At 36.1% G+C, this 25,390-nt stretch overlaps 1 protein-coding gene across 1 annotated transcript in view; it reads right to left on the bottom strand.

Moving 5' to 3' along the window:
* IL1RAPL2 (interleukin 1 receptor accessory protein like 2) overlaps positions 1-25,390 on the bottom strand; it is a 626,232-nt gene that overhangs the window by 26,223 nt on the left and 574,619 nt on the right. Inside the window, exons 7-8 of the mRNA XM_032592069.1 lie at positions 22,232-22,361; positions 2,049-2,194 (exon numbers count right to left, since the gene is read on the bottom strand). Of these exons, the coding sequence (XP_032447960.1) occupies positions 2,049-2,194; positions 22,232-22,361 (276 nt within the window). The remainder of the gene's footprint in view (positions 1-2,048; positions 2,195-22,231; positions 22,362-25,390) is intronic.

Raw genomic sequence — 25,390 nt, 5'->3', positions numbered from 1 at the left:
TTGGTTTCTACTGTCAGATTATTAGAAATTTTAAGGGGTGTTAGTGGTTGTTTTACTTATTAAATAGAAATAAATTTATTTTTAAACTCAGATAAGGCTATTTCTATCCCTGCTGACTGAATGATAGTAACCCTGCTACCGCCATTGTTTTTCCTCATAGCAGTAACACTTGTGCAATTTTTTAAGTTTTTTTTTTAAATTTTTAAAATGTTTATTCATTTTTGAGAGACAGACACAGAACATGAGAGGGGGAGGAGCCAAGAAAGAGACACAGAACTCAAAGCAGTTTCCAGGCTCCAAGCTGTCAGCACACAGCCCAATGTGGGGCTCAAACTCATGAACCCTGAGACCATGACCTGAGCTGAAGTCGGACTCTCAACCAACTGAGCCACCCAGGTGCCCCAAATTTTTTGTTTAATGTTTAATATTTACCTTTCTTCGTACCCTTCCAGACTTGGGGATGTCTATTTTATTCATCATTCTATTTCCCAGTACTTAGCACAATACTTGCTATACATGATCTTCAATAATAACAGATAACCTTATTCATTCATTAACGAGACAGGTTCTAAGTACTAATTACTGGCCAGACATTGCCCAATTTTCTGAAGATACAGAGGTGTTGCAAACCCTGGGTTGGATGATCTCTGAGCCTAAAATAAGACTGGAATGAGCAGGAATAAAGTGATCTTTGCCATAAGGTATCTGGACATGATCAATGTCTGCCCTTTATGTAGGTGGACTTATGTGGTTGCCTAGTGCACAGGAGAAGTAATTCAAGTTCTGTATAATAACAAACACTGAGTGTGGTATATTTTACTACATAATTATCATTTGAGTCTCAAAGTGCCTCTACAATGTAGATATTATTATCCCTGTTTTACAGATGAGAAAACTGAGGTTCAGGGTATTTAATCAGACAAGTTAGTCCTACTGAATCAATGGCTGAACAAGGATCTGCTCAACCAGGGTTTCCTGATTTTACTTTCCATATTACACTCCTTTACACAAAAAATAAAAAAATAAAATAAACAACAACAACAACAACTCCCTTATTTTAAGATGGAATCAAGTCCAACTGAATAAGAAATGGTACTAGAGAGATAAAAGCATTATTCTCAGAATAATGACATTTTCTTGCTTCTCCTAGAACTGCTGGTCAAGGTCAAGTATTAGGGTTGGCAGGAAAACAGAAATTCCATCTTGGTTAAAAGGTACAACTAGTGACCTTGTTGATTGAATGTGTTCTATTGCTCTATAGCCTAGACAACAAAAACATTGAGAACATTTGTTCTGTTACATTTACAAAAACCTTTGCCAGATGCATACATACAGAAATATTTAGCCTTTTGCAGTAATCAAGAGTTGTGACAGAATAAGAGCCAATCTCAGAAGCTGCTTCAGCTGCTGGGATTGTTGTTCCTATATTTGCGTTTATCTCCTTTATTTATAAATTTACTTTCTTTGCCCATTATATACAATTTCCACGCCATCCAAAAATAAAGTTAGAAAGGGGTTTCCATAAATGCCAAATTATTTTTAAAATATATGTACCTATCAAAGGCCTCTTAATACCAGGTCATATCATGACATATTATTTATAATGTTTATTATGACAATTATAAGAATATTATGATACTCTTTATTATTTCTATTTTAGTCAGGGAATAAAAAAGTGGCTTTGTTTCTCATTCAATAATAAAATCCCTAGTTTTTCATTTAAGCAATATAAGATGGTGAAATATAGAGAAAAATTTGAATGCCAATACGTATTAAATTTTATGTAATACTTATAACTAAGGTACATTTTATTTCACTGAATTTAACACATAACAATATTTCATTTTTTAAATCTATTTCCTAATGGTATAGAAGATTATAGGCATTTTATGCTACTATCCATAGCGATAGAGATATTTTTCCTTAAAAAGACAAAATGCTTAATAGAAATTTGTGCTAAATGATAAAATAAGGCCAGTAAGCATATTTAACTTCAATAGTTACTTGGTAGCTAAACAAACCATAGTAATAGTTAAAAAAATAAATACCCTTTTTACGCAGCAGAACACTGGCATGTTTCCGTCCATTTCGGTTTTCCACATGGCAGGTATAATTTGCCAGGTCAGCCTCCACCACTGAATCAAAGATGAGTGCCAACTCAACTTCTTTTTCTCCAAGATGCTCTTTGAGGAGCCTGAAATAAAGACAGTATTCTTGGTTGAATTCGTCTGATATGGGGAGAGACCAGTCATGCAAAAATTGCAGATGATTACATAGCTCACAAAGTCTCCATTGGGTATGGCAAATGTTGACTGGGTATTATGTATGGAACCTTCAAAAAGAAAACACAATGGGGCGCCTAGGTGGCTCAGTAGGTTAAGCGTCTGACTTCACCTCTGGTCATGATCTCACAGTTCATGAGTCTGAGCCCCGTCAGGCTACATGCTGTCGGTCCAGAGCCTGGAGCCTACTCAGATTCTGTGCCTCCTTCTCTCTCCACCTCTCTCTCTCAAAAAATGAATAAACATTAACAAAAACTAAAAAAAAAGAAAACACAAAAAGTGACTCTTGATGTGAAGATCAGATGGAAAAGGAAAGAAGTGAGGAATTCACTTAGCAAAAAGAAATATTACCATGCCAGTAGGCTTTGATAAACAAGCCAACATGATTTGTGTAGCAAAAAGGAGGAAACACTGGGCTCCACGTTCTAAGCTGAACTTATGAAAACAAATTAGATTTTTGTACCATGGCATGAAGGGAAAAAATTGATAGGTGTAGTGTTTGCGTTTGAGGTTAGTTTTGACAACAGGGGGTAAGAAAGTAAAGAAGTGAGCTTTAAAAATGGTTGCCTTATAGGAAGTAAACTGAAAGTGGTTACTGGCCTTCTATCCCCGAATAACCATGAGAAGTTTGTTTTCCACTTTTCTCCTGCATTTGTGTAATACAGGCATGTGCCCTGTGCCTTAATCTGCCAATGATCCTAGCCCACTGCCATGGTCCTGCCTTTTCCAGACACTGTTTCCCTCTTTCTCCCTTCGCCCCTCACAGGAAGAACCCTGCCCTGTATGACATTTTCTCATAGTCCTGCTTTTTGCTTTCTCAAGTGAGTTTGCAAAGGGCCTTGAATGGCCACGAGTAAGTGTTCTTTACAGAGGAACTGAGTTGCCAGGAACCTTTCCTAAGGAGTGTGCCTCTTGTTTCTTTGGAAAGTTATATTCTCACCAATGGTCAGCTGCCTCCTGAATGAAGTGATAGTGGGCACCCTGCTGTCTTTTCTGTCTCCTGCCTTTGACCAAAGAAAACAAGTCTACATGGTGGCAATCCTGCCCTTAAGTTCTGGGGTGAATTTCTTAAATACATGTTTTTGCAAGATAGAAAATTGGAGCACTGGAGTTAATTCTCCTTTTTGGACACTTGGTTATGAATGCAAAGAAAATGCTCTGATTTGCCGGCATTTAGCATAAAGCTGGAAAAGACAACTATGTTCAGGGAAAACCGGGTTCTACATGCAGGCCTCAAATTTACAAGCTCAAGCTGGATCCTTACAAAGTCATTAAGTCAATGTGCCTTAAATTAACTCAGCTTTAAGTTGGGAAAAATACCTACCATACTCAACTTTGTTGTGAGGGTAAAATAGGTTAAAGTAATTGAAAGAGTGAATAGCACTATACACATGCAAAGGAATGTTATTAAACATCAACATTTCATTATCAAAGGCAGATCATTTACATTTGGGCTCCTACAAAAATATTTATATTATATTAATATATTTAAATATTTAATAATTTAATATATTTAAATATTTATATATTAATATATTAAGATATTTAAAATTCAGTTGGCTTAATCTCTTCTGGTTCCCCTTTGAGAGAAAGAAGGGCTTAAAGTTGGGTTGGTGGAAGAGAGTTCCTGGAAACTAAGAGTCTCCCATACTGAAATATGAAGCTCAGATTATATTCCAAATAGACATGCTTTTAAAATTTACCCTGTGTCTGTACCCTCCCAATGATACACATATCTGAGAGTTCATAATACTGACATTTGTAACTTGAGTAAGTCTCCTGCCCTTTAAATTTGTGTACCATTGCTGAACTAGACACATGTAAGAATTGTCTTAACCACATTTTACTGATAGTCTTTCTATTAACCTTTTTCTTCCTGGTTAATGTTGTAGTTTTCCTTTCTCAACATATACCTAACCAAGGGAAAAATGGGAATTTACTGTCTTCACGGTTTGTATTGAGTTTTACTTTCTCCATTTTCTCTGTGCTATGGGTTAATCTCACTACACACAATTCTTTTAGTTCTATGTCATCTGCTATGGAAGAACCCCCTTTAGTGCCAGAAACTGCTTACGCACCACAAATTAAGTTTGATTTAAAGCTTCATGTGTAGGGAAGCCACAGCCTCTGTCAGGCATGAAGCAGAAAGCTGATCCTGTCCTTTCAGACCCAGTCTTTCCATCTACATTTCTAATGCAGTTTCCAAAAACAGATCTTCACAGGCTGCAGAAAGAATCTGAAAAATGATCCTTCGTCCATCTATTAATATATATGAGGTGTCTTAATTATCAGCTCTTGAAAATCTAGAAGTGACTCGCTTTGGGGGAATTAGTCAGTTGATGTTTATATTTACAAATCACTCAGTAAAGCAATCAATTTCCTAACAAATATTGATATATAACAGTCAACCAATGATTCTTTGTCAGTCCCCTAGTACGTGCATAGCTCTGGGCTAGACATTTAGTGTAAGATAAATATAAGCATCAAAAAACAGGTCCCTGTTCTCAGAAATCATTAAAATTTAAACAAGAGACAAGATCTACATAGTTGAAAAAAATATGTAGACATAATGAAGTAAAGAAGAGTGGTACAGTTTATGCTTAAAATCGACTTTCAAAGAGAGAGACTATTATTGAATAAATTAGCTGGAAAAGGTTTGAGAAGAGTCTGCCTAGACAAAAGGAATAAGGGAGTGTTTTCTGGGATGGAAGATAAATTTTGCAGAATGTGTGAAAGAGAGACACTGAAGGGATTGGTTTTGGAATAGAGGATAGAAATGAAGAGATCCTGTGATATATTTCAAATAACTTCTGAAGCATTTTATTTGAAGGATTAACAGGAAAAGCAAGTTACATGTAACAGCAAACACTGGAAAAATTAGAAAATAATAATTTAGTTTACAGGAATCACCACCTTCAAAAGTTTCAGTTAGGACCTCATCTTAAAAACTAGTAAAAGTTTGGAATTTGTCACTCTTATCCTTGTAATAAGAAAAAGAGCTGAAGAAAATTAAAATGAACAATTATTAGATCCAACAATGAGCTGAGGACACAGGGCAAACCCTTGCCCCCAAAACTTGAGAAAGAAGCAAATACTGATAATCACAGTATATTGGGAGCAGAAACCAAGGAGCAAGAGCCAGTACAGGTAGAAACAAACTATAACTGATAAGTCACTGTAAGCCCACTATGGACTAGCCTGAGAGTTAAAAACTCCATGAAATGTAATCTTTGGAATACCCCACATTTTCATGAGTTTTGCTTCTGGGAACCCTACCAGGATCTCAGGGTGAAGATCACAGAAAGATCTCCCTATAATTCTGTCAGAGGATTTAATAAAAGCAATCATCCCAGAGCACTCTGTGCTTCTTAACAAAGGCCTGTCCCTAAGGGAAATTCTTTTATCAGAGCCTAAACTACTTGAATTTTACCAAACCTAGCCTACCTGAGGGAAGAGAACTGCAATACTAAACTCCAGCTACCCCCTAAAGCTCTCCTGTCTCACTTAAAAAGAGGAGAAAAGCTGAGAAGCAGTTGTGAAGGTCATATTCAAAGGCACAGGCTCCATGAAAGACTAAGACTTTATCATAAGATTATAGAATGCTTACCACCAATCAGGTTCCTGTATGATAACAAGGGCTTTCAGCTGAAATAACTGCAAAGCTCAGACCCTATTTAAAAAGCAGTCTCTAGGAAAACAGAAAGAAAACAGTGGAGACATAAACATGTACATACTACGAAATTTTAGCCTCTTATACCTACAACTATAGCAAACAGTAAACACAGCCTAACAAGATAAACATAAACTCTCACACTAAAAGCCTATTTACCTCAGTTCCTTTTACCTGGTGCATAATGTGTGGCTTTCAACAACAACAAAATATTACCAAAAAATATTAAAAAGCAAAACAGAAACAAAGACAAAAAGAAAAAAACACACAACAAACAACAAACAAACAAACAAAAACCCAAACCCCAAAGAATGTAGTCTGAAGAGACAAAGTACACATCAGAACCATAATCAGATATGGCAGAGATTTGGGAATGATCAGACTGGGAATGCAAGAAAACTATGTTTAATATGTTAAGTGCTTCCATGGAACAAGCGAACAATATATATCAACAGTATTGGGCAATGTAACCAGAGAGATAGAAATTCTAAGAAAGAATCAAAAGAAAATGCTAGAAATAAAAAACACAGTAACAGTAATAGAAATAAAGAATGCCTTTCATGGGCTTATCAATAGACCGGGCACAGATGAAGAAAGAATTAGCGATCTTGAAGATATATCAGTAGAAATTCCTAAACTAAAATGTAAAAGGGGAAAAAGTCTGAAAAAACGGAACAAAATATAACTCCCAAGGGATAATTACAAAAAGAGGAAGATACATGTAATGGAAATACCAAAATTAGAAGTAAGAGAGAAGAGAACAATAGAAATATTTAAGGTATTAGAGCTGAGAATTTTCCAAAGTTAATGAAACGGTCCAAACCAAAGATTTCAGGCAGCTCAGAGAATACCAAACAGAATGAATACTAAAAAATGTACACCTTGATATATCATATTCTAACTGCAGTAAATCAAAGCAAAGGGAACATCTTGAAATAATCCAAAGGAAATAAAAGTACCTCTACAAGAACAAGAATAGGAAATACACCAGACTTTTTCTTTAGAAACCATGCAAGCAAGAAAAGTGGAGTGAAATATTCAAAGTGATGAAAAATATCCCAACAACGTAAAATGCTGTATCCATATAAGTTATTTATCTAAAGTGAAGGGTAAATAGACTTTCTCAGACAAATGAAAACTGAGGGAACTTGTTTCCATTAGACCTATCTTGCAAGAAATGCTAAAAGAAGTTCCTCAGAAAAAAATGAAAATGATATAGTTCAGAAATTTGGATCTACATAATGAAAGAAAGAGTGTTAGAGAAAGAATAAATTAAGATAAAACATTTTATTTTTCCTATTCATAATTTATCAAACATGTAACAGTTTGTTTTAAATAATAATAGCAATAATAGTAGTTATAAGAAGAAAAGTTATGAGGACCTAATATATAGCACTGAGACTATAGTTAATAATATGGTATTATATATGTGAAAGTTGCTGAGAGTAGATCTTAGGCATTCTCACCACATTTAAAAAAAGATTTATTTATGTTAACTGTGCTAGCCGATGGATGTGTTAATTATCTTGATCTTGGTAATCATTCTACAATGTATATGTATATAAAATAATCACATTATATACTTTAAATATATACAAGTATATTTGTGAATCACTTTTCAATAAAGTTAAGTTATAAATGTGCAAAATAATAGCATCAATGTATTTGGTGATTATAGTTTATGGATAATTGAAATTTATGACTGTTATAAGGTACCTGCACTACATGTGAAGCAGTATAGTATTATTTGAAAGTGAACTTAGATTAGTTGTAAATGTTATTGCAAACTGTAGGCCTAACACTAAATTTTCTAAAAGTACAATTGATATGCTAACAGAGAAGACAAAATAAAAGCACATAAATGCTCAATTAAAACCAGAGAAGCCACGAAAAGGAAATTAAGAAAACAATCCCATTTACAATGGCAAGAAAAGTAATAAAATGCTAAGGAATAAATTTAGCCAAAGAGGTGAATGATGTGTAAAGTGAAAATTATAAAATGTTGATGAAGGAAATTAAAGAAAACACAGATAAATGGAAAGACATCCTGTATTCAGATTGGAAGAATTAATATTGTTAAAATGTCTACACCATCCAAAGTGATCTATAGATTCAGTGTAACCCATATCAAAATCCCAATGCCATTTTTTTACAGAAATAGAAAAAAATCTTAAAATATGTGGAATCACAAAAGATCCCAAATAGCCAAAACAATCTTGAACAAGAAGAGCAAAGCTGGAGGGATCATACTTCCTGATTTCAAATTACATCAAAAAGCTACAATAATCAAAACAGTATGGCTCTAGTATAAAAACAGACATATAGACAAATAGAACAGTATGAAGAATCCACAAATCCACAATATACATTCAACAGATTTTCAAAAAGCATGTCAAAAATACACAATGGGGGAAAGTATATTGTCTTCAATGAGTACTATTGGGAAAACTGTATATCCACATACAGAATACAATTGGATCCTTACCTGGCATCATATATAAAAATCCACCCAAAAAGGAATAAGTACTTAAGCATAAGACCTGAAACCATAAAACTACTAAAGAAACCATAGGGTAAAACTTTTTGACATTGATCTAGGCAATGATATTTTGTGTATTATACCAAAAGCATAGGCAAGAGAAGCAAAACAAATATCTAACAAACAAAAAAGAAAGACAAGTGGGATTATATCAAACTAAAAAGCTTCTAAAAGGGCATATGGTCTCACTTATATTTGAAATCTAAAAAAAGAAAGAAACACAAGTTCATAGATACAGAGACTAAATTGGTGGAGAGGCAGGAGGTTGGGGAGGGCAAAATGAGTGAAGGGAATCAAAAGGTACAAATTTCCAATTACAAAATAGATAAGTTGATGGGGTTGTAATGCACAGCATGGCAACTATAGTTAATAATAAGAAAAAAATTCTGTAACTATGTATGGTGACAAATGTAACTAGACTTATTGTGGTGATCATTTTGCAATATATACAAATACAAAATCATTATATTGTGTACCTGAAACTAATGTTGTATGTCAATTATATTTCTATCAAAAAAGAGAGTGGGTGTAATTTAGGGAATAGGAGAAAATATTTGCAATCCATATATCTGATAAGGGGTTAAAATCCAAAACATATAAGGAACTCTTACAACTCAATATTAAAACAAAACAAAACAAACACATAACCTTATTAAAAATGGACAAATGACCTGAATAGATATTTCTTCAAAGAAGACATATAAATGGCCAATGGGTAGTGCTTGTTCAATGGGAGATCAAATCAAAATCACAATGAGTTATCATCTCCCACCTGTTAAAATGGCTATTATCAGAGAAACAAAAGATGAAAATTGTTGGCCATGATGTGGATAAAAGGGAACTCTGTACATTGTTAGTTGGAATATTAACTGGTGCAGCCACTATGGACAACAATCCAGAGATTCCTCAAAATATTAAAAATAGGGGCGCCTGGTGGCTCAGTTGGTTAAATGTCCGACTTTGGCTCAGGTCATGATCTTGCAGTTCATGGGTTCAAGCCCCATGTCAGGCTCTGTGCTGAGAGCTCAGAGCCTGGATCCTGCTTCAGATTCTGTGTCTCCCTCTCTCTCTGCCCCTCTCTTGCTCACACTCTGTCTCTGTCTCCCTCTCTTTCAAAGACAAATAAACATTAAAAAAATAGAACTACCATACAATCCAGAAATCCCACTTCTGAGTATATATGTAAAGGAAATGAAATCAGGATCTCAAATAGGTATTTTCACTCTCATGTTCATTTCAGCATTATTCATAATAGCCTAGATATGAAAACAACCTGTGCCCATCAATGGATGAATAGTCAGAAAAATGTGGTTCATACATACAATAGAATATTATTCAATCTTAAAAAAGAAGCCAACGTTGGGGCACCTGGGTGACTCTGTCCATTAAGTATGTGACTTGGCTCAGATCATGATCTCACTATTCGTGAGTTTGAGCCCTGAATCAAGCTCCACACTGACAGTGTGGTTCCTGCTGGGGATTCTCTTTCTCTGCCCCTCCCCGACATGTGCACCTGCTCTCACTCTCTCTCAAAATAAACAATAAATAAATAAATAAATAAATAGCAAGCCTTGCCATTTGCAACAACATAAAGAACCTGAAAAATACTTTGCTAAGTAAAATAAATCAAAAAATGAAATATACTGTATGATATGATACGATTTCTATGTGGAACCTAAAAATGCCAAACTCATAGTAGCAGAATAGAATGGTGGTTACCAGAAGGTGGAGGGTGGAAGAAATGGGGAGATGCTGGTCATCCAGTTATAAAATGAATAAGTCCTAGAGACCTAATGTACAGCCTGATGACTATATTTAGTAATAAGGGTACTGTATACTTGAAATTTGCTAGGAGTGTAATTCTCAAATGTTTTCACCATACACACAAAAACATGGTAACTATGTATGGTGGTGGTTAATTAGTTTGATTGTGGCTTAGCTTGATTTACAATGTAAACATATACCAAAACCTTATGTTGTATACTTTAAATATACACAATCAGGATTTTTATATTTATACCTCAACAAAACTGGATTTTTTAAAAATATAGCATGAAATAAAGGGTAGAGATTGATTCCCTCCAAAATAAAATAAAAGAAAATGTCTAATTCCAATTTCCATTCATCCTAAATGGTCCTTTAAACCAAAGTGAGCCCTCCTGTGGTGTATAGATATCTTGCACCGTCTCTAGGTTATTATTATGAGTATGAGTAATCATTGTTCAGAAGTGATGATTGAAGATATCAAGAATAGAAGTATGTTTAAAAAAACTCTTAGGGGTGCCTGGATGGCTCAGTTGGTTAAGCATCAGACTCTTGATTTCAGCTCAGGTCATGATCTCACTGTTCGTGAGTTTGAACCCACATTGGGCTTTGCGCTGAGAGTGTAGAGTCTGCTTGGGATTCTCTCTCTCCCTCTGTCTGCCCCTTCCACACTCACTGTGTCTCTCTCTCAAAATAAATAAAATTAAAAAATAAAAAGTAAATAAAAATAAAATGAAGCTGCTGGGAAGCAGCTTCAGTTAAAAAAATCTCAAACAAAATCTTTATTTTAGTGTTATTTTTTAAGTTTATTTACTTATTTTGAGAGAGAGAGAGAATGCATGGGAGGCGCACAGGGAGAGAGGGAGAGAGAGGGAGAATCCCAAGCAGACTCTGCACTGTCATCAGGGAGCCTGATGCAGGGCTTGAACTCATGAACTGTGAGATCACAAACAGCCAAAATCAGGAGTTGAATGTTTAACCGACAGAGCCACCCAGGTGCCCCCTTTTAGTGTCATTTTTAGGGCCTATTAAAGCCTTATTAGTCATAGACCAGGATCCAGCCTATAATCTGAAAAAAAAATCAGATTTATTGACTGAATGCACTGAAGGTGGGACACTCCAGAGTAATTGTGGATCATTCCTTGACTAAAGGTAGGAAGAAAGCATTTTTATAATGTTTGGATTTTCACTGAAGATTCTGAGGAGAGTCTAGGCAAGCCCTGATAAATTCTGGATAGGTTGGGATTTTTAAGGTAGCATTGGGAGAAGAGAGGATTGACTAGGGTTTGACATCTGTCATGAGGCAAGTCTTAGCAATTGGGTATGCCCAGTAACATATGAAAATAGCAAAGTATGTCTGGGGCATCACTGGTAAGAAATCAGTAGCCATTCAAAGGAGGTGGGGGTCGTTATGGCATTTTACAACTGCTGCATGACCTTGGGGAAAACAGGGTTTTCTGTTAACTTTGCAGCTGGTTTTATCTGTCTTTCCTCCCAGGCTGATTAATAGCAGGGCTGCTTATTCTCCACCCAGACTGATTTTTACTCTTTCAGTCCCACGCAGATTTTGACTCTACATCCCAAATGTGCACTACAACAAAGCATTCTGGGAAACTGAGGATTCTTTCTGGCTGTATTTTGATGAATTCAGGTCTAGCTCCACTGGTACTGTGAATGAACTACCCTGGCTCCATTGGTACTGTGCATGGATAGATCTTCCTCAGTCTCAAAAACCAATTTTTTTTATTCTATAAAATAAACTGATACTATTTATCTCAGATGGTTATCATGAAAATCCCAATGTGGTTTAGGATTCCAAAATGCTTTTGCAATCTACTGTGTCTTATAAAAACATGAATAGGAATTATTATTCCTATTATTATTGTTTTTTTAAATAATTACAGGTGCTTATTAATATAAGACATTATATGTGAGATTGGGCATCTATAGTCTGTTCATTAAATGAAGATATTTAAGAAGTATGTCTTAGGTAAGCTTTAAATATTGTAGGCATTGGTCAAGGCTAAGATCCACTGTGGAACTAGAACTGTGAATAGTAGAGTCATCACTCTAAAATTTATCCTTCAGATAGGTGGCAATTCAGATTGTCCCTAGGTAAAAACTATGCTGATTATAAAGTTAACTTTTCCATTGAAGCCTGCTCATGATTTACAAAATCTACATTCACACATAGGTCATAAGATTTGAAACTTATTTAGATCAAAGGCAAAGTGATTGATCAGTGTTCCTTCTTCCAGTGAGATAAGCTGAGAATGGGGGAAAAGAAGAAGTGTGTGTGTGTGTGTGTGTGTGTGTGTGTGTGTGTGTGTGTGTGTCTGTGTTAGCTCAATTTGAGGAAGGCCAGAGCAGGTGGGGTGCTTCAAGGCACTGAAAAAGTGTAGTCGGAAGTTGCCAAAACAGAGCACATCATTTTGCCTTGGGCTGTCTGAGACTTCAATAGTTTCCTCTATATTTTGGGGCAAACTATATATTCACATCTCTATATTTTTTAATTGATTAGTTAGGAAAAGGCTATTTGGGGTCTTTAATATAGACTCACTTTATATCAAGAATAAAATCTTTTCATAGCTGTATCACATTCCCCTCTTTGTTAAGAGCATTTTACTCATTCAAGGAGAGGATGTTAAGGTAAAGAGATGAGAACAGAGAGCCAGAAAGTGGTGGAAGTAGGAGTGAAGAAACCAAAACTAAAAACACACAAAGCCCATATTCAACTTATAGTTTTTCAGTAATTGAAAGTAAATAAAATTATTTGCATTTTAAGAAGCTTGTTTGGAAAACCTTAAGATGAATTGAATATGTTTTTCAGCTCAAGAATTATAAAAGATTTGGTAAACAGTTTTATGGTATTGCCTAAGGGGTAAAAAAGTTAGATATTGATGGGAAGATATGTAAAGTGAGAATTATAATGAAAAATTACTCTCTGTTGGGGCAAAGCAATTGCATTGAAATTCATTCAGTCTCCTTTGACAATCAGATGCAATTCACAAACCTGTAGACAAGCTTAGAGACTATTGTTGTTTAATAGGAGGAGTTCAATTTCTCTGATATTTTTTATTAGCACTGTGGAGTACATACCTCACTAGAAAATTCCTTTATTTTTTATAATTCTCAAGCCTCTGGTAAGATTAATTAAAAGGTAATTCTATAATGACATGGAACTGGATTGGCCTTTTTAGAATGCTTACACCCAAAGACTACCACTCTTTTTCATGACTCTCTTATGTCACTTTGCAAATTCTTCCCGTTAAATTTTAACAGAGGGACAAATATTAGGATGTCCTTTCCTAATGACAGTTTCCACTGGGTCTCCTCCCAATAATTATTTCACTTCTCTGAATAGACATGGTAGAGCTTATAGGAATCAGCTTGTTGCAATGACTTTAAAATGGTAGATAAAAATAACCAAACTTGCACAAATGCAGCTCATGCTACTGCACATACCAAATTCCTTCAACATCCCTACAGATGACATCTTCTGGGGTCACTGGAAAATTTGGGATGCAGTTTAAGGGATAGGCTGGAAGTTGTGAATGGATATTATATTTGGGTTCAGATTTCCTTAGAGTTCAGTCTCTTACCAACATCAGAGAATTGGGAGGTCTATTCCAATTTCTGCTAAAGGAGAATCTGTATGCTCAGATTGGAGTCTGAGGTACTTTGGCAATAGGTTGCAAGTCAGGAGGTGCAAGGAGTCACAGTGGTCAAAGTAACCCAGAGAGAGAAAAAAAGTAACCCACAGAGCAAATAAATGATAACTCCAAAATCCTCCTCAGGATTTGGTCAAATATGCCAGTCAAGCTCCAGGGGAACTGTGCACTTACTGCAGTCTGAAGACATTATTTCATCAAACTTTTGGTGAATATCCAAGCTTTATCCCTAGGTAGATTTTTTCAAAGTTCTCTATTCCTCAGGGGCAATACTAAGAGAGAAAAAGTTGCAACACATACTTCTAGGATCAAGCTGCTGCCCAGGAAATTGAGAACCTAGGCAGTGTGGCCAGTCCTCTTGCCAGATACAGTGCCTCTATGGTAGACTCTCCATAAATCAACTGCTTGAGAGCAATTTATTTACTCCCCACTTCTTAGATCTATGGGGCAGTGTACTTCTGATATGCATCCACAAATAAGAGCTATGATTCAATTAAAATATGAAGCAAATACAGTAACCTGAGGGAGAGCCATGCATCCAGAAGGAAATTTTGTTTCCAGAAATGCTTTCAAGAGGAAACCTCAACTTAACATCTTCAGCATTCTACCATCAGAACTGTTCTCTTTGGAGAAAATGTGTGGGCTATGAAAGAATGCAGATCTTCTCTTAGTTGAATTAATGGCATGATTAGCTTTTTTTAAAAAATGAAACTACCAGATTCGTTCCATCTGCCATACTGTACAAAAATCTTGTATGCTTTCATTCAAGGACATTGGCTTTGGAAGCTAGAAGAGAGAATCTAGTAATTAACTCCTGTGTTAGTATAAATGGCCGTATCCTAAAGGAATTCCTGCACCCACACAAGCTCTCAAATAGATCAAGATTACATAATTAATATTACAAAATGGCTGACTGTTTGTTTATCTTGGCTAGGAATCCCTGCCTCTTTGTTTGCACTTCTCTAAGGTGTTTCTAGTTTGCCAGTAGGGTTTTGTAAAAATTTCACAACAAATCTCATGTTACTTGCCTCCACTGCAAATATACGTATGCATCCTTTTTTATAGGGAGGGTTGGGGAAAGTGGAGGAAGAAGATGTAACAAGAGCAAATAAATAATGACATTTTGCAAGTCCTGAAAGGTTGACTTCCTATAGTACTATCTGGTTGGTTCATTTGCACCTAATAAAGTGGCTTGGACTAGACCGAAATGTTTCATATATGTATGCTTTGTCATTCACCATTTTAATCATTTGCTGCTAGAGACCAGCAGCAGTGCCTAACTTTTCTTTTTTAAAATGGTATAACCTCGGGGCGCCTGGGTGGCGCAGTCGGTTAAGCGTCCGACTTCAGCCAGGTCACGATCTCACGGTCCGTGAGTTCGAGCCCCGCGTCAGGCTCTGGGCTGATGGCTCGGAGCCTGGAGCCTGTTTCCCATTCTGTGTCTCCCTCTCTCTCTGCCCCTCCCCCGTTCATGCTCTGTCTCTGTCTGTCCCAAAAATAAATAAAAACGTTGAAAAAAAAAATTTTTTTTTTTTTTTAAAATGGTATAACCACATGGCATATTTTAAAAAGTTAAATGATCCTGGAGAAAAAAAATAGAATAATAGGTAAAAACTAATGAAATTTGAATAAAATGTGGATTTCAGTTAATGATAATACATCAATTTTGGTTCATTAATTGTAATAAATATACCATAATAACTTAAGGTATTAGTAATAGGGAAAACTGGGTATAGGATATGTAGAAAATCTCTGTACTATCTACTATGGACTTAATGTTTATACCCCACCCAAAACAAACATTCATACCTTTAAATTCTAATTTTTAATGTGATGGTATTGGGGGTGGGGATTTTGGCAGATGATTAGGTTATGAGGGAGAAGCCCTAAAGGATAGGATTAGTGCCCTTACAAAAGAGACTGTAGAGAGTTTTCTCATCTTTTCCATCATGTGAACACATGTGAGGGTGTAGTGAGACAACGATCTATGAATGAGGAAGTAAACCCTCATCAGGCATTAAATCTGCTGGTGCCTTGATCTTGAACTTTCTGTCTCTAGAGCCATGAGAAATAAATATTTGTTGTTTAACCATTTAGTCTGTTGAATTTTTGTTAAAGCAGACCAAGTAGACTAAGACCATATATTCAAAATTTTTCTGTAAATCTATAATTATGATAAAAATTGTTTTTAAAACAAAGCTAAAAAATGAACTAGAAAAGGTAAATGTACACCCACTATATAATTCAGCCACTCCATGTCTCACTATTTATTCAAGATAAAAAGAAATATATGGGCATGCAAAAATGCATATGTGAATGTTCATAGCGGTTTTATGTGTAATAGTCCCTAAACTGGAAACAACCCAAATATCCATCAACAAGTAACTAGTTTATATCCATGTAATGGAATACTACTTGGCAATAAAAAAGAATGAACTATTGCTACATTTAATAAGATGGATGAATTTCAAAATAATTGTGTTAACTGAAATAATCCAGACCAAAAAAAAAAAAAAGCACGTACTACATTATTTCATTTATATAAAATTCTAGAAAATACAAACTGATTCATAGTGATAGAACAGTGTTGTGGAAGTAGGGCAGGAGGTAGGGATTACAAAAGAGAAATTTGTGGGCAATTTATATGTTCATTATCTTAATTATGGTGATAATTTCATAGATGTATACATATATCAATCAATCAGCGCTTATAGATTGTATACTTTAAATTGTGTGCTGCTTATTGTATGCCAATTATACCCCCATTAAATCTATTTATTTAGAAAAACCCAGTCATTCATGCAGAAAGAAAGAGAGACAATTATCTTATGTTCATATATAACTACTACCCTGATCATAAAACATAGCTCTGAGCTTTTTGGTAGTGGAAATTTTGCTAATATGTACCATTGTACCTATGACTTGTCCTTTGGGGATCAGTTTTTTTTTTTTTTTTTTTAAAAAATGAAGAGTAACCCTTACAATCCTTTACAGGCAAATATATTGAGAAAAATTCTAAATATGTATCTTCTAAAATAATTTAAAAGAAACTCAGTTGCATTAATTTCATAAACCTTAACTTAGTGTTAGTAATTAAGCTAATAAAGTGTTAGTAATTAGGAAACTTAAACTTTAAATGGGAGTTAATAGTTAAGAATTCTTTATAAGTAGAATATTGAGGGGCTCCTGGGTGGCTCAGTTATTTAAGTGTCTGACTTCAGCTCAGGTCATGATCTCATGGTTTGTGAGTTCGAGCCCCGTGTCAGGCTCTGTGCTGACAGCTCAGAGCCTGGAGCCTGCTTCAGATTCTGTGTCCCCCTCTCTCTTTCTGCCCTTCCCTTGCTCATGCTCTGTCTCTCTCTCTCTCAAAAATAAATAAACATTAAAAAAATTAAAAGTAGTATATTGATTATTTTTTCTGACCATCTATTATGTGCCACGCATTCAACTGGAAGTTTTTTTAAAACAGCTTTATTGAGATATAATTTACATACCATACAATTCATCCATCTAAAATGTACAATTCACTGTTTCTTAGTATATTCACAAATATGTGCAACCATTGCCACAGTTTTGTAACATTTTCATCACCTCAAAAAGAAGCTTCAGGCAGTTTAATGGGCACAGGGTTTTGTTTTGTGGTAATGAAAATTTTCTGGAACTAGATAGTGGTTATTGTTGCACAATCATGAATGTACTAAATGTCACTAACTTGTACACTTTAAAATAGTGCATTTTATGTTATATTGTATCCACCTCACTAAACAATATATCACCCATACACATTAGGTATTTAACCCTATACCTCCATTCCTCCAGCCCTAAGCAACCACTAATTTTCTTTCTGGCTTTATAGATATGCCTATTCTAGACATATTATATTGTAGTTTTTTCCCACTGTCTTCTTTCACTGAGTATGGTTTCAAGGTTCATCCATGTTGCAGTGTATATCAGTACTTTATTCATTCCTTTTAATGGCTGAATAATATTTCATTGTATGAACATACTACATTTTATTTATCCATTCATCAGTTGATAAAAATTTAGGTTGTTTCCACATTTGTCTATTATGAATAATGCTACAGTGAACATTTGTGTACAAGTTTTTGTGTAGATATATGTTTTCATTTTTCTTCATTATATACCTACAAGGGGAATTGCTAATAATTATATGTTTAATGATTGGAGGAACTGCCAGAGTGTTATCCAAAGTGGCTGTGCCATCTTACATTCCTACCAGTAATGTATGAGGATTCCAATTTCTCCACATCCTAGGCAACACTTCTTATAATCTTTTCAATTATAGCCAGCCTGGTGAGTATAAAGTGTTGTCAGGGGTTTTGATTTGAATTTCCCTGATGAATGACTAATTCAGACACCTTTCATGTAATTTTTTACTCGAAATATTCCCATTTAATCAATATTTTACATAGGCTCTCAGGGGATTCAGAGATCCTCAAAGTTATGACCCTCTAGAGTGGAACTGTTGGGTGGACACATGAAGAGAAGCTGTCATAATAGCTATAATAAATTATATTTAATCATAGAAAATAACATAAAGTGTACTTGTTTCTTTCACACTGCTACATATTCGATAAAAAAAAAATGAAAGAATGCACTGCACTGAAATATTGGATTGGCTTCCACTACAAGATTCTTAATGGGAGTAGAGGTGGAAGGGTCCCAACTCCTATTGGAATGAAAAATGTACATTGTATATCACCATTTCTGAAATTAAAGGACAATCTCATAGACTGAGTAAGAAAAATTACCTATCCCTTATATATACAAAAGATATCATATCAAATAGGATTAGGAAACCAAAAAAAAAAAAAAGATGTCTATCTACCAGGGAGCTATCTGTAAGAGAAAAAAATTACCTATCCCTTATTCATACAAATTACATTTTTTCCCATTTATTAAAATTTCTATTGTCAAAGATACCATTTTTCAAAGATACAATATTTTAATGATAATTTTCTCTTCTTCAAGGTAATTGTTTTGAATGCCATCAAATACAGATACTGCAACCTTTATTTTTCTATTTTTTTTTACAGATACTGAAATTTTCTTTTATTATTTTTTTTAGTTTGGTCATTTTTTAATCTACTCTGGCAAACTCTATATCTATTTTATATATTGATATCATTCACATTCAATGTAATTATTGATATGTTGGGCTTATGTCTGCCATTTTATTTATTTTATTTTTTTATTACTTTTAATTTAACTGTATTTTTTTATTTTTTAAAATTTACATCCAAGTTTGTTAGCATATAGTGAAACAATGATTTCAGGAGTAGATTCCTTAGTGTCCCTTACCCATTTAGCCCATCCCCCATCCCACAACCCCTCCCGTAACCTACAGTTTGTTCTCCATATTTATGAGTCTCTTCTGTTTTGTCCCCATCCCTGTTTTTATATTATTTTTGTTTCCCTTTCCCTTATGTTCACCTGTTTTGTCTCTTAAAGTCCTCATATGAGTGAAGTCATATGATTTTTATCTTTCTCTAACTAATTTCATTTAGCATAATACCCTCCAATTCCATCCACATAATTTCAAATGGCAAGATTACATTCTTTTTGATTGCCGAGTAATACTCTATTGTGTATATATACCACATCTTCTTTATCCATTCATCCATCAATGGACATTTGGGCTCTTTCCATACTTTGGTAATTGTTGATTAGTGCTGCCATAAACATGGGGGTGCGTGTGTCCCTTCGAAACAGCACACCTGTATCCCTTGGATAAATACCTTTCTCTGTATGGCTTATTTTACTTAGCATAACACTCTCCAGTTCCATCCATGTTGCCACAAAAGGCCATATTTCCTTCTTTCTCATTGCCACATAGTATTCCATTGTGTATATAAACCACAATTTCTTTATCCATTCCTCAGTTGATGGACATTTAGGCTCTTTCCATAATTTGGCTATTGTTGAGAGTGCTTCTATAAACATTGGGGTACAAGTGCCCCTATGCATCAGCACTCCTGTATCCCTTGGGTAAGTTCTTAGCAGTGCAATTGCTGGGTCATAGGGTAGTTCTATTTTTAGTTTTTGAGCAACGTCCATACTGTTTTCCAGAGTGGCTGCACCACCTTGCATTCCCACCAACAATGCAAAAGAGATCCTCTTCTCCACATCCTTGCCAACATCTGTTGTTGCCTGAGTTATTAATATTAGCCACTCTGACAGGTGTGAGGTGGTATCTCAGTGGTTTCATCTGTATTTCCCTGATGATGAGTGATGTTGAGCATTTTCTCATGTGTCGGTTGGCCATCTGGATGTCTTCTTTGGAGAAGTGTCTATTCATGTCTTTTGCCCATTTCTTCACTGGATTATTTGTTTTTTGGGTGTTGAGTTTGATAAGTTCTTTATAGATTTTGGACACTAACCCTTTATCTGATATGTCATTTGCAAATATTTTCTCCCATTCTGTTGGTTGCCTTTTAGTTTTACTGATTGTTTCCTTCACTGTGCAGAAGCTTTTTATTTTGATGAGGTCCCAGCAGTTCATTTTTGCTTTTGTTTCCCTTGCCTTCAGGGATGTGTTGAGTAAGCAGTTGCTGTGGGCAAGATCAAAGAGGTTTTTGCCTGTTTTCTCCTCAAGGATTTTGATGGCTTCCTGTCTTACATTTAGGTCTTTCGTCCATTTTGAGTTTATGTTTGTGTATGGTGTAAGAAAGTGGTCCAGATTCATTCTTCTGCATGTTGCTGTACAGTTTTCCCAGCACCACTTGCTGAAGAGACTGTAGAAGGATCATACCTTGAGATCATAAAAGCCATATACGAACAACCCAACGCTAATGTCATCCTCAATCGGGAAAAACAGAGCTTTCCCCCTAAGGTCAGGAACAAGACAGGATGTCCACCCTCGCCACTGTTATTCAACATAGTATTGGAAGTCTTAGCCTCAGCAATAAGACAACACAAAGAAATAAAAGGCATCCAGATTGGCCAGGAGGAGATCAAACTTTCACTCTTCGCAGATGACATGATATTCTATATGGGAAACCCGAAAGATTCCACCAAAAAACTGCTAGAATTGATTCATGAATTCAGCAAAGTTGTAGGATATAAAATCAATGCACAGAAATCGATTGCATTCCTATACACCAACAATGAAGCAACAAAAAGAGAAATCAAGGAATTGATCCCATTTACAGTTGCACCAAAAACCATAAAATACCTAGGAATAAATCTAACCAAAGAGATGAAAATTCTATACGCTGAAAGCTATAGAAAGCTTATGAAAGAAATTGAAGAAGGCACAAAAAAATGGAAAAAGTTTCCATGCTCCTGGATAGGAACAACAATATTGTTAAAATGTCAACACGACCCAAAGCAATCTACATATTCAATGCAATCCCTATCAAAATAACACCAGCATGCTTCACAGAGCTAGAACAAATAATCCTTAAATATGTATGGAACCAGAAAAGACCCCGAATAGCCAAAGCAATCTTGAAAAAGAAAACCAAAGCAGGAGGCATCACAATCCCACACTTCAATCTCTACTACAAAGCTGTAATCATCAAGACAGTATGGTACTGGCACAGGAACAGACACTCAGATCAATGGAACAGAATAGAGAACCCAGAAATGGACCCACAAACGTATGGCCAACTAATCTTTGACAAAGCAGGAAAGAATATCCAATGGAATAAAGACAAATGACCTTATATTAAATAAGATTAGAAAACCAATAGAATACATTTCTATATGCCAGGAAGGTATCTGGACAGTTTTTGTAACAGGTGGTATCTGTCTAGGGAGGTGCTAAACTGACAGTCACTTTTAGGATGAGCAGTGGGTACTGGGAAAAATAAATACTATTCAACAAGAGCCATCACAGTTATTTTGGTGAGTAGTAGCTTACTACTGTCACTGTAGCTTTACTTTTATGACCTATGAAAGTTGTCTGTTCCTAGGGAATAAATAAATGAGCATTTTCCCAGTAGTCTGAGGAGTCACCTACAAAGTTTGGACATTTGGTATGGCTGGATGGAGTAACAGTGGCCTAAGATTTTGAAACTCAAAGGAATTTGCTTAAGCAGATTTGAGGGGGTCATTACACTCCATGGTATATTCTTAGAACCTGAGAAAACTTCCTTATATTCGAAGCTTACACATTTGCGTTTCTTAGGGCAGTCAGCCTCACTCTTTCTACCATTTCAGCTTTTAGAAAATGGAATGATTTGGAGTTGCAATTAAAATCCCAAGCAGAAGCTCTTCTAGGATGTTCCATTGATTAACTGCAAAGAAAGCAAAGAAAAAATAAGCAATTCAAGTACTGTACCTTATTTCACCCTCTCTAATGTGACCTGCCAGTTCTTCAATAAACTTCTCCCCTTTCATCCAGTAGATCATTGGTCCAGACTCTCCACTGAATCCAAAGAATGCTTTGCAAGGGATGTTCAGAGGCTTACCTGGGAATGACAGAGAAAAGGAATTGAACAAACGGCTCCTGGTTATCTCTAGGAGACAGAAAAGGACTGTTTAATATCCAAAGGAAAGCTCAGAGGTGACCCATTTTCAACTCTTCTTCTAATCATTTTATCACTGGAAGGTGGTGGCATAGGAGGATGCTGGGCTCACCTCGCGTCCTGCTGATCACTTAGATTCCACCCACACCTGCCTAAATAACCCAGAAAGCTGCCAGAAGACTAGCAGAACGGAGTCTCTGGAGCCAAGTGCAGACGAGAGGCCCACGTTAGAGGGTAGGAAGGGCGGAGAGGTGGTGCGCGCTCCACGGACTGGCTGGAGGGAGCCGGGGCAGAGGGGCGGCCCGCCTGCCAAGCAGAGCCCCCGAGTCTGGCTGGCAAAAGCGGAGGGGCCAGATGGAGTGTGTTCCCACAGCAAGCGGGACTTGACATCTGGAAGGTTATAAGTTAACGGCTCTGCTCGGAGAATGGGAGGGCTGGAGGACAACGGGAGGGAGAGTTGTTGAGCCCTGGACGACAGAGTGCAGCTTGGCGGCGAACAAAGGCACTCGCCAGCGCCATCTCCCTCACTCATCCCCCAGCCAAAATCCCAAAGGGAACCAGTTCCTACCAGGGAACTTGCTTGCACCACGCAAACACCCAAAGCTGTGCTTCTGCGGATCCATCCCTCCGGCGGGTCTGACTCCCTCCCGGTGCCGCAGGGCCCCTCCCGAAGTGGATCTCCAAAGGAAAAGCGAGCTGAGCCTGCCCCTCCTGCCCCCGTGCACCTTGCCGATCCACCCCAGCTAATACGCCAGATCCTCAACACCACAAGCCTGGCAGTGTGCAAGTAGCCCAGACAGGCCACACACCCCACAGTGAATCCTTCCCCTAGGAGAGGGGAAGAGAAGGCACACACCAGTCTGACTGTGGCCCCAGCAGTGGGCTGGGGGCAGACATCAGGTCTGACTGCGGCCCCGCCCACCAACACAAGTTATTCAAGACAGCACAGGGGAAGTTCCCTGCAGTCCCCCACCACCCCAGGGACTATCCAAAATGACGAAACGGAAGAATTCCCCTCAGAAAAACGTCCAGGAAATAACAACAGCTAACGAACTGATCAAAAAGGATTTAAACAATATAACAGAAAGTGAATTTAGAATAATAGTCATAAAATTAATCGCTGGGCTTGAAAACAGTATAAAGGACAGCAGAGAATCTCTTGCTACAGAGATCAAGGGACTAAGGAACAGCCAGGAGGAGCTAAAAAATGCTATCAACGAGTTGCAAAACAAAATGGAGACAACTACGGCTCGGATTGAAGAGAGGAGAGAATAGGTGAACTAGAAGATAAAATTATGGAAAAAGAAGAAGCTGAGAAAAAGAGAGATAAAAAATCCAGGAGTATGAGGGGAAAATTAGAGAACTAAGTGATGCACTAAAGAGAAATAATAATTGGTATTCCAGAGGAGGAAGAGAGAGGGAAAGGTGCTGAAGGTGTACTTGAAGAAATAATAGCTGAGAACTTCCTGGATCTGGGGAAGGAAAAAGGCATTGAAATCCAAGAGGCACAGAGAACTCCCTTCAGACGGAACTTGATATTCTGCAGGACATATCATAGTGAAACTGGCAAAATACAAGGATAAAGAGAAAATTCTGAAAGCAGTTAGAGATAAACGTGCTCTAACATATAAAGGGAGACCCATAAGACTAATGGCAGACCTATCTACTGAAACTTGGCAGGCCAGAAAGGAATGGCAGGAGATCTTCAATGTGATGAACAGAAAAAAATATGCAGCCAAGAATCCTTTATCCAGCAAGTCTCCCATTCAGAATAGAAGGAGAGATAAAGGTCTTCCCAAACAAACAAAAACTGAAGGAATTCATCACCACTAAACCAGCCCTACAAGAGATCCTAAGGGGGATCCTGTGAGACAAAGTACCGATCATTTTATCACTGTACATGAGAAAAAATTTAAATAATCACAAGGACTTCTGTGAAATTTAAAAATTAAGATATTATCAAAAATGAAAAAGTAAATAAAGTTAATCAGTTTTTAGAGCGGCTTAGTTTTACTGCCTCCTTACCAGGAACTAATAAAGAGAAATCAAATTGAAAGAACTGTACTTTACTTTTCTTTTTTAAGAGTATTAATTATTGCTTACTTGGACTTGCCTTTGAAATTAACATTAATCAAAAGTATAAGTTAATTTTTTATTGGTGGGAAAGCATACAATAGGCTACCCACTATTAAGATTGCAAAGGGAAAATTTGTTTATTCTGATAATTGTCTATTCTAAGAAGAATTGGATAATGCAAATCAGAGAGAGAATTTTTTAGCTCAAAACTGTTTATAAAAAGTACATGCAGGGAAAACAGTCTCAACATGTCTTTTATATTCTTGGAGTTTGCTCATAGTATTTAAATAATTCTAGGCAATACTGCAGCATTTTTTATTATTCATCTTTGTGATTATAGCTAAAAACTTTGTTTTAATTGTAAATTTATCATCAATATATAGCAATTATTTTCTGCTGGCATTGATTGTATTTTCTTCTTGCAAAGTAGGTTAATAAGAGAAGAATGGTATAAAGAGCACAGTCTAGACATTTCTGACAAAGGAACCCCCCAATTCATTAATCATAATGTAGCATATCATTTTCTCCATAGTATGCAATTTTTGCCATCATTGAAGAACCAGATAATTTCAAAAATATTTTTCCTTGTAGAGTGGATTTGTTCCCATAATTACTCTGAGATGTAGACAAATTCACCATTCTATTCTTAAATTGATCTGAAACTTTCATGTTCTAAGAATCATTACTTTCTGGGACTCTTTCTATTTAATAACCATAATTAGCACATGGTTTTCTTTGAGGACCATTTTCATAAAGAAACAATTTTAATGGGAGTTAGGTTCTACATTAAGACAAAGTGGAAATTAAAAGAACCTCATAGACATGTAGATCCTGGATAATACGCAGAGCTTAAATATAATAAGTAACTTGTATATTGATCTTTCTATAGTGAAAAT

This window comes from Lynx canadensis, chromosome X, assembly GCF_007474595.2.
Source record: "Lynx canadensis isolate LIC74 chromosome X, mLynCan4.pri.v2, whole genome shotgun sequence".
NCBI classification, from domain to species: domain Eukaryota; kingdom Metazoa; phylum Chordata; class Mammalia; order Carnivora; family Felidae; genus Lynx; species Lynx canadensis.
The sequence above is the reverse complement of the archived record's forward strand: the minus strand, read 5'-3'. Positions and strand labels throughout refer to the sequence as shown.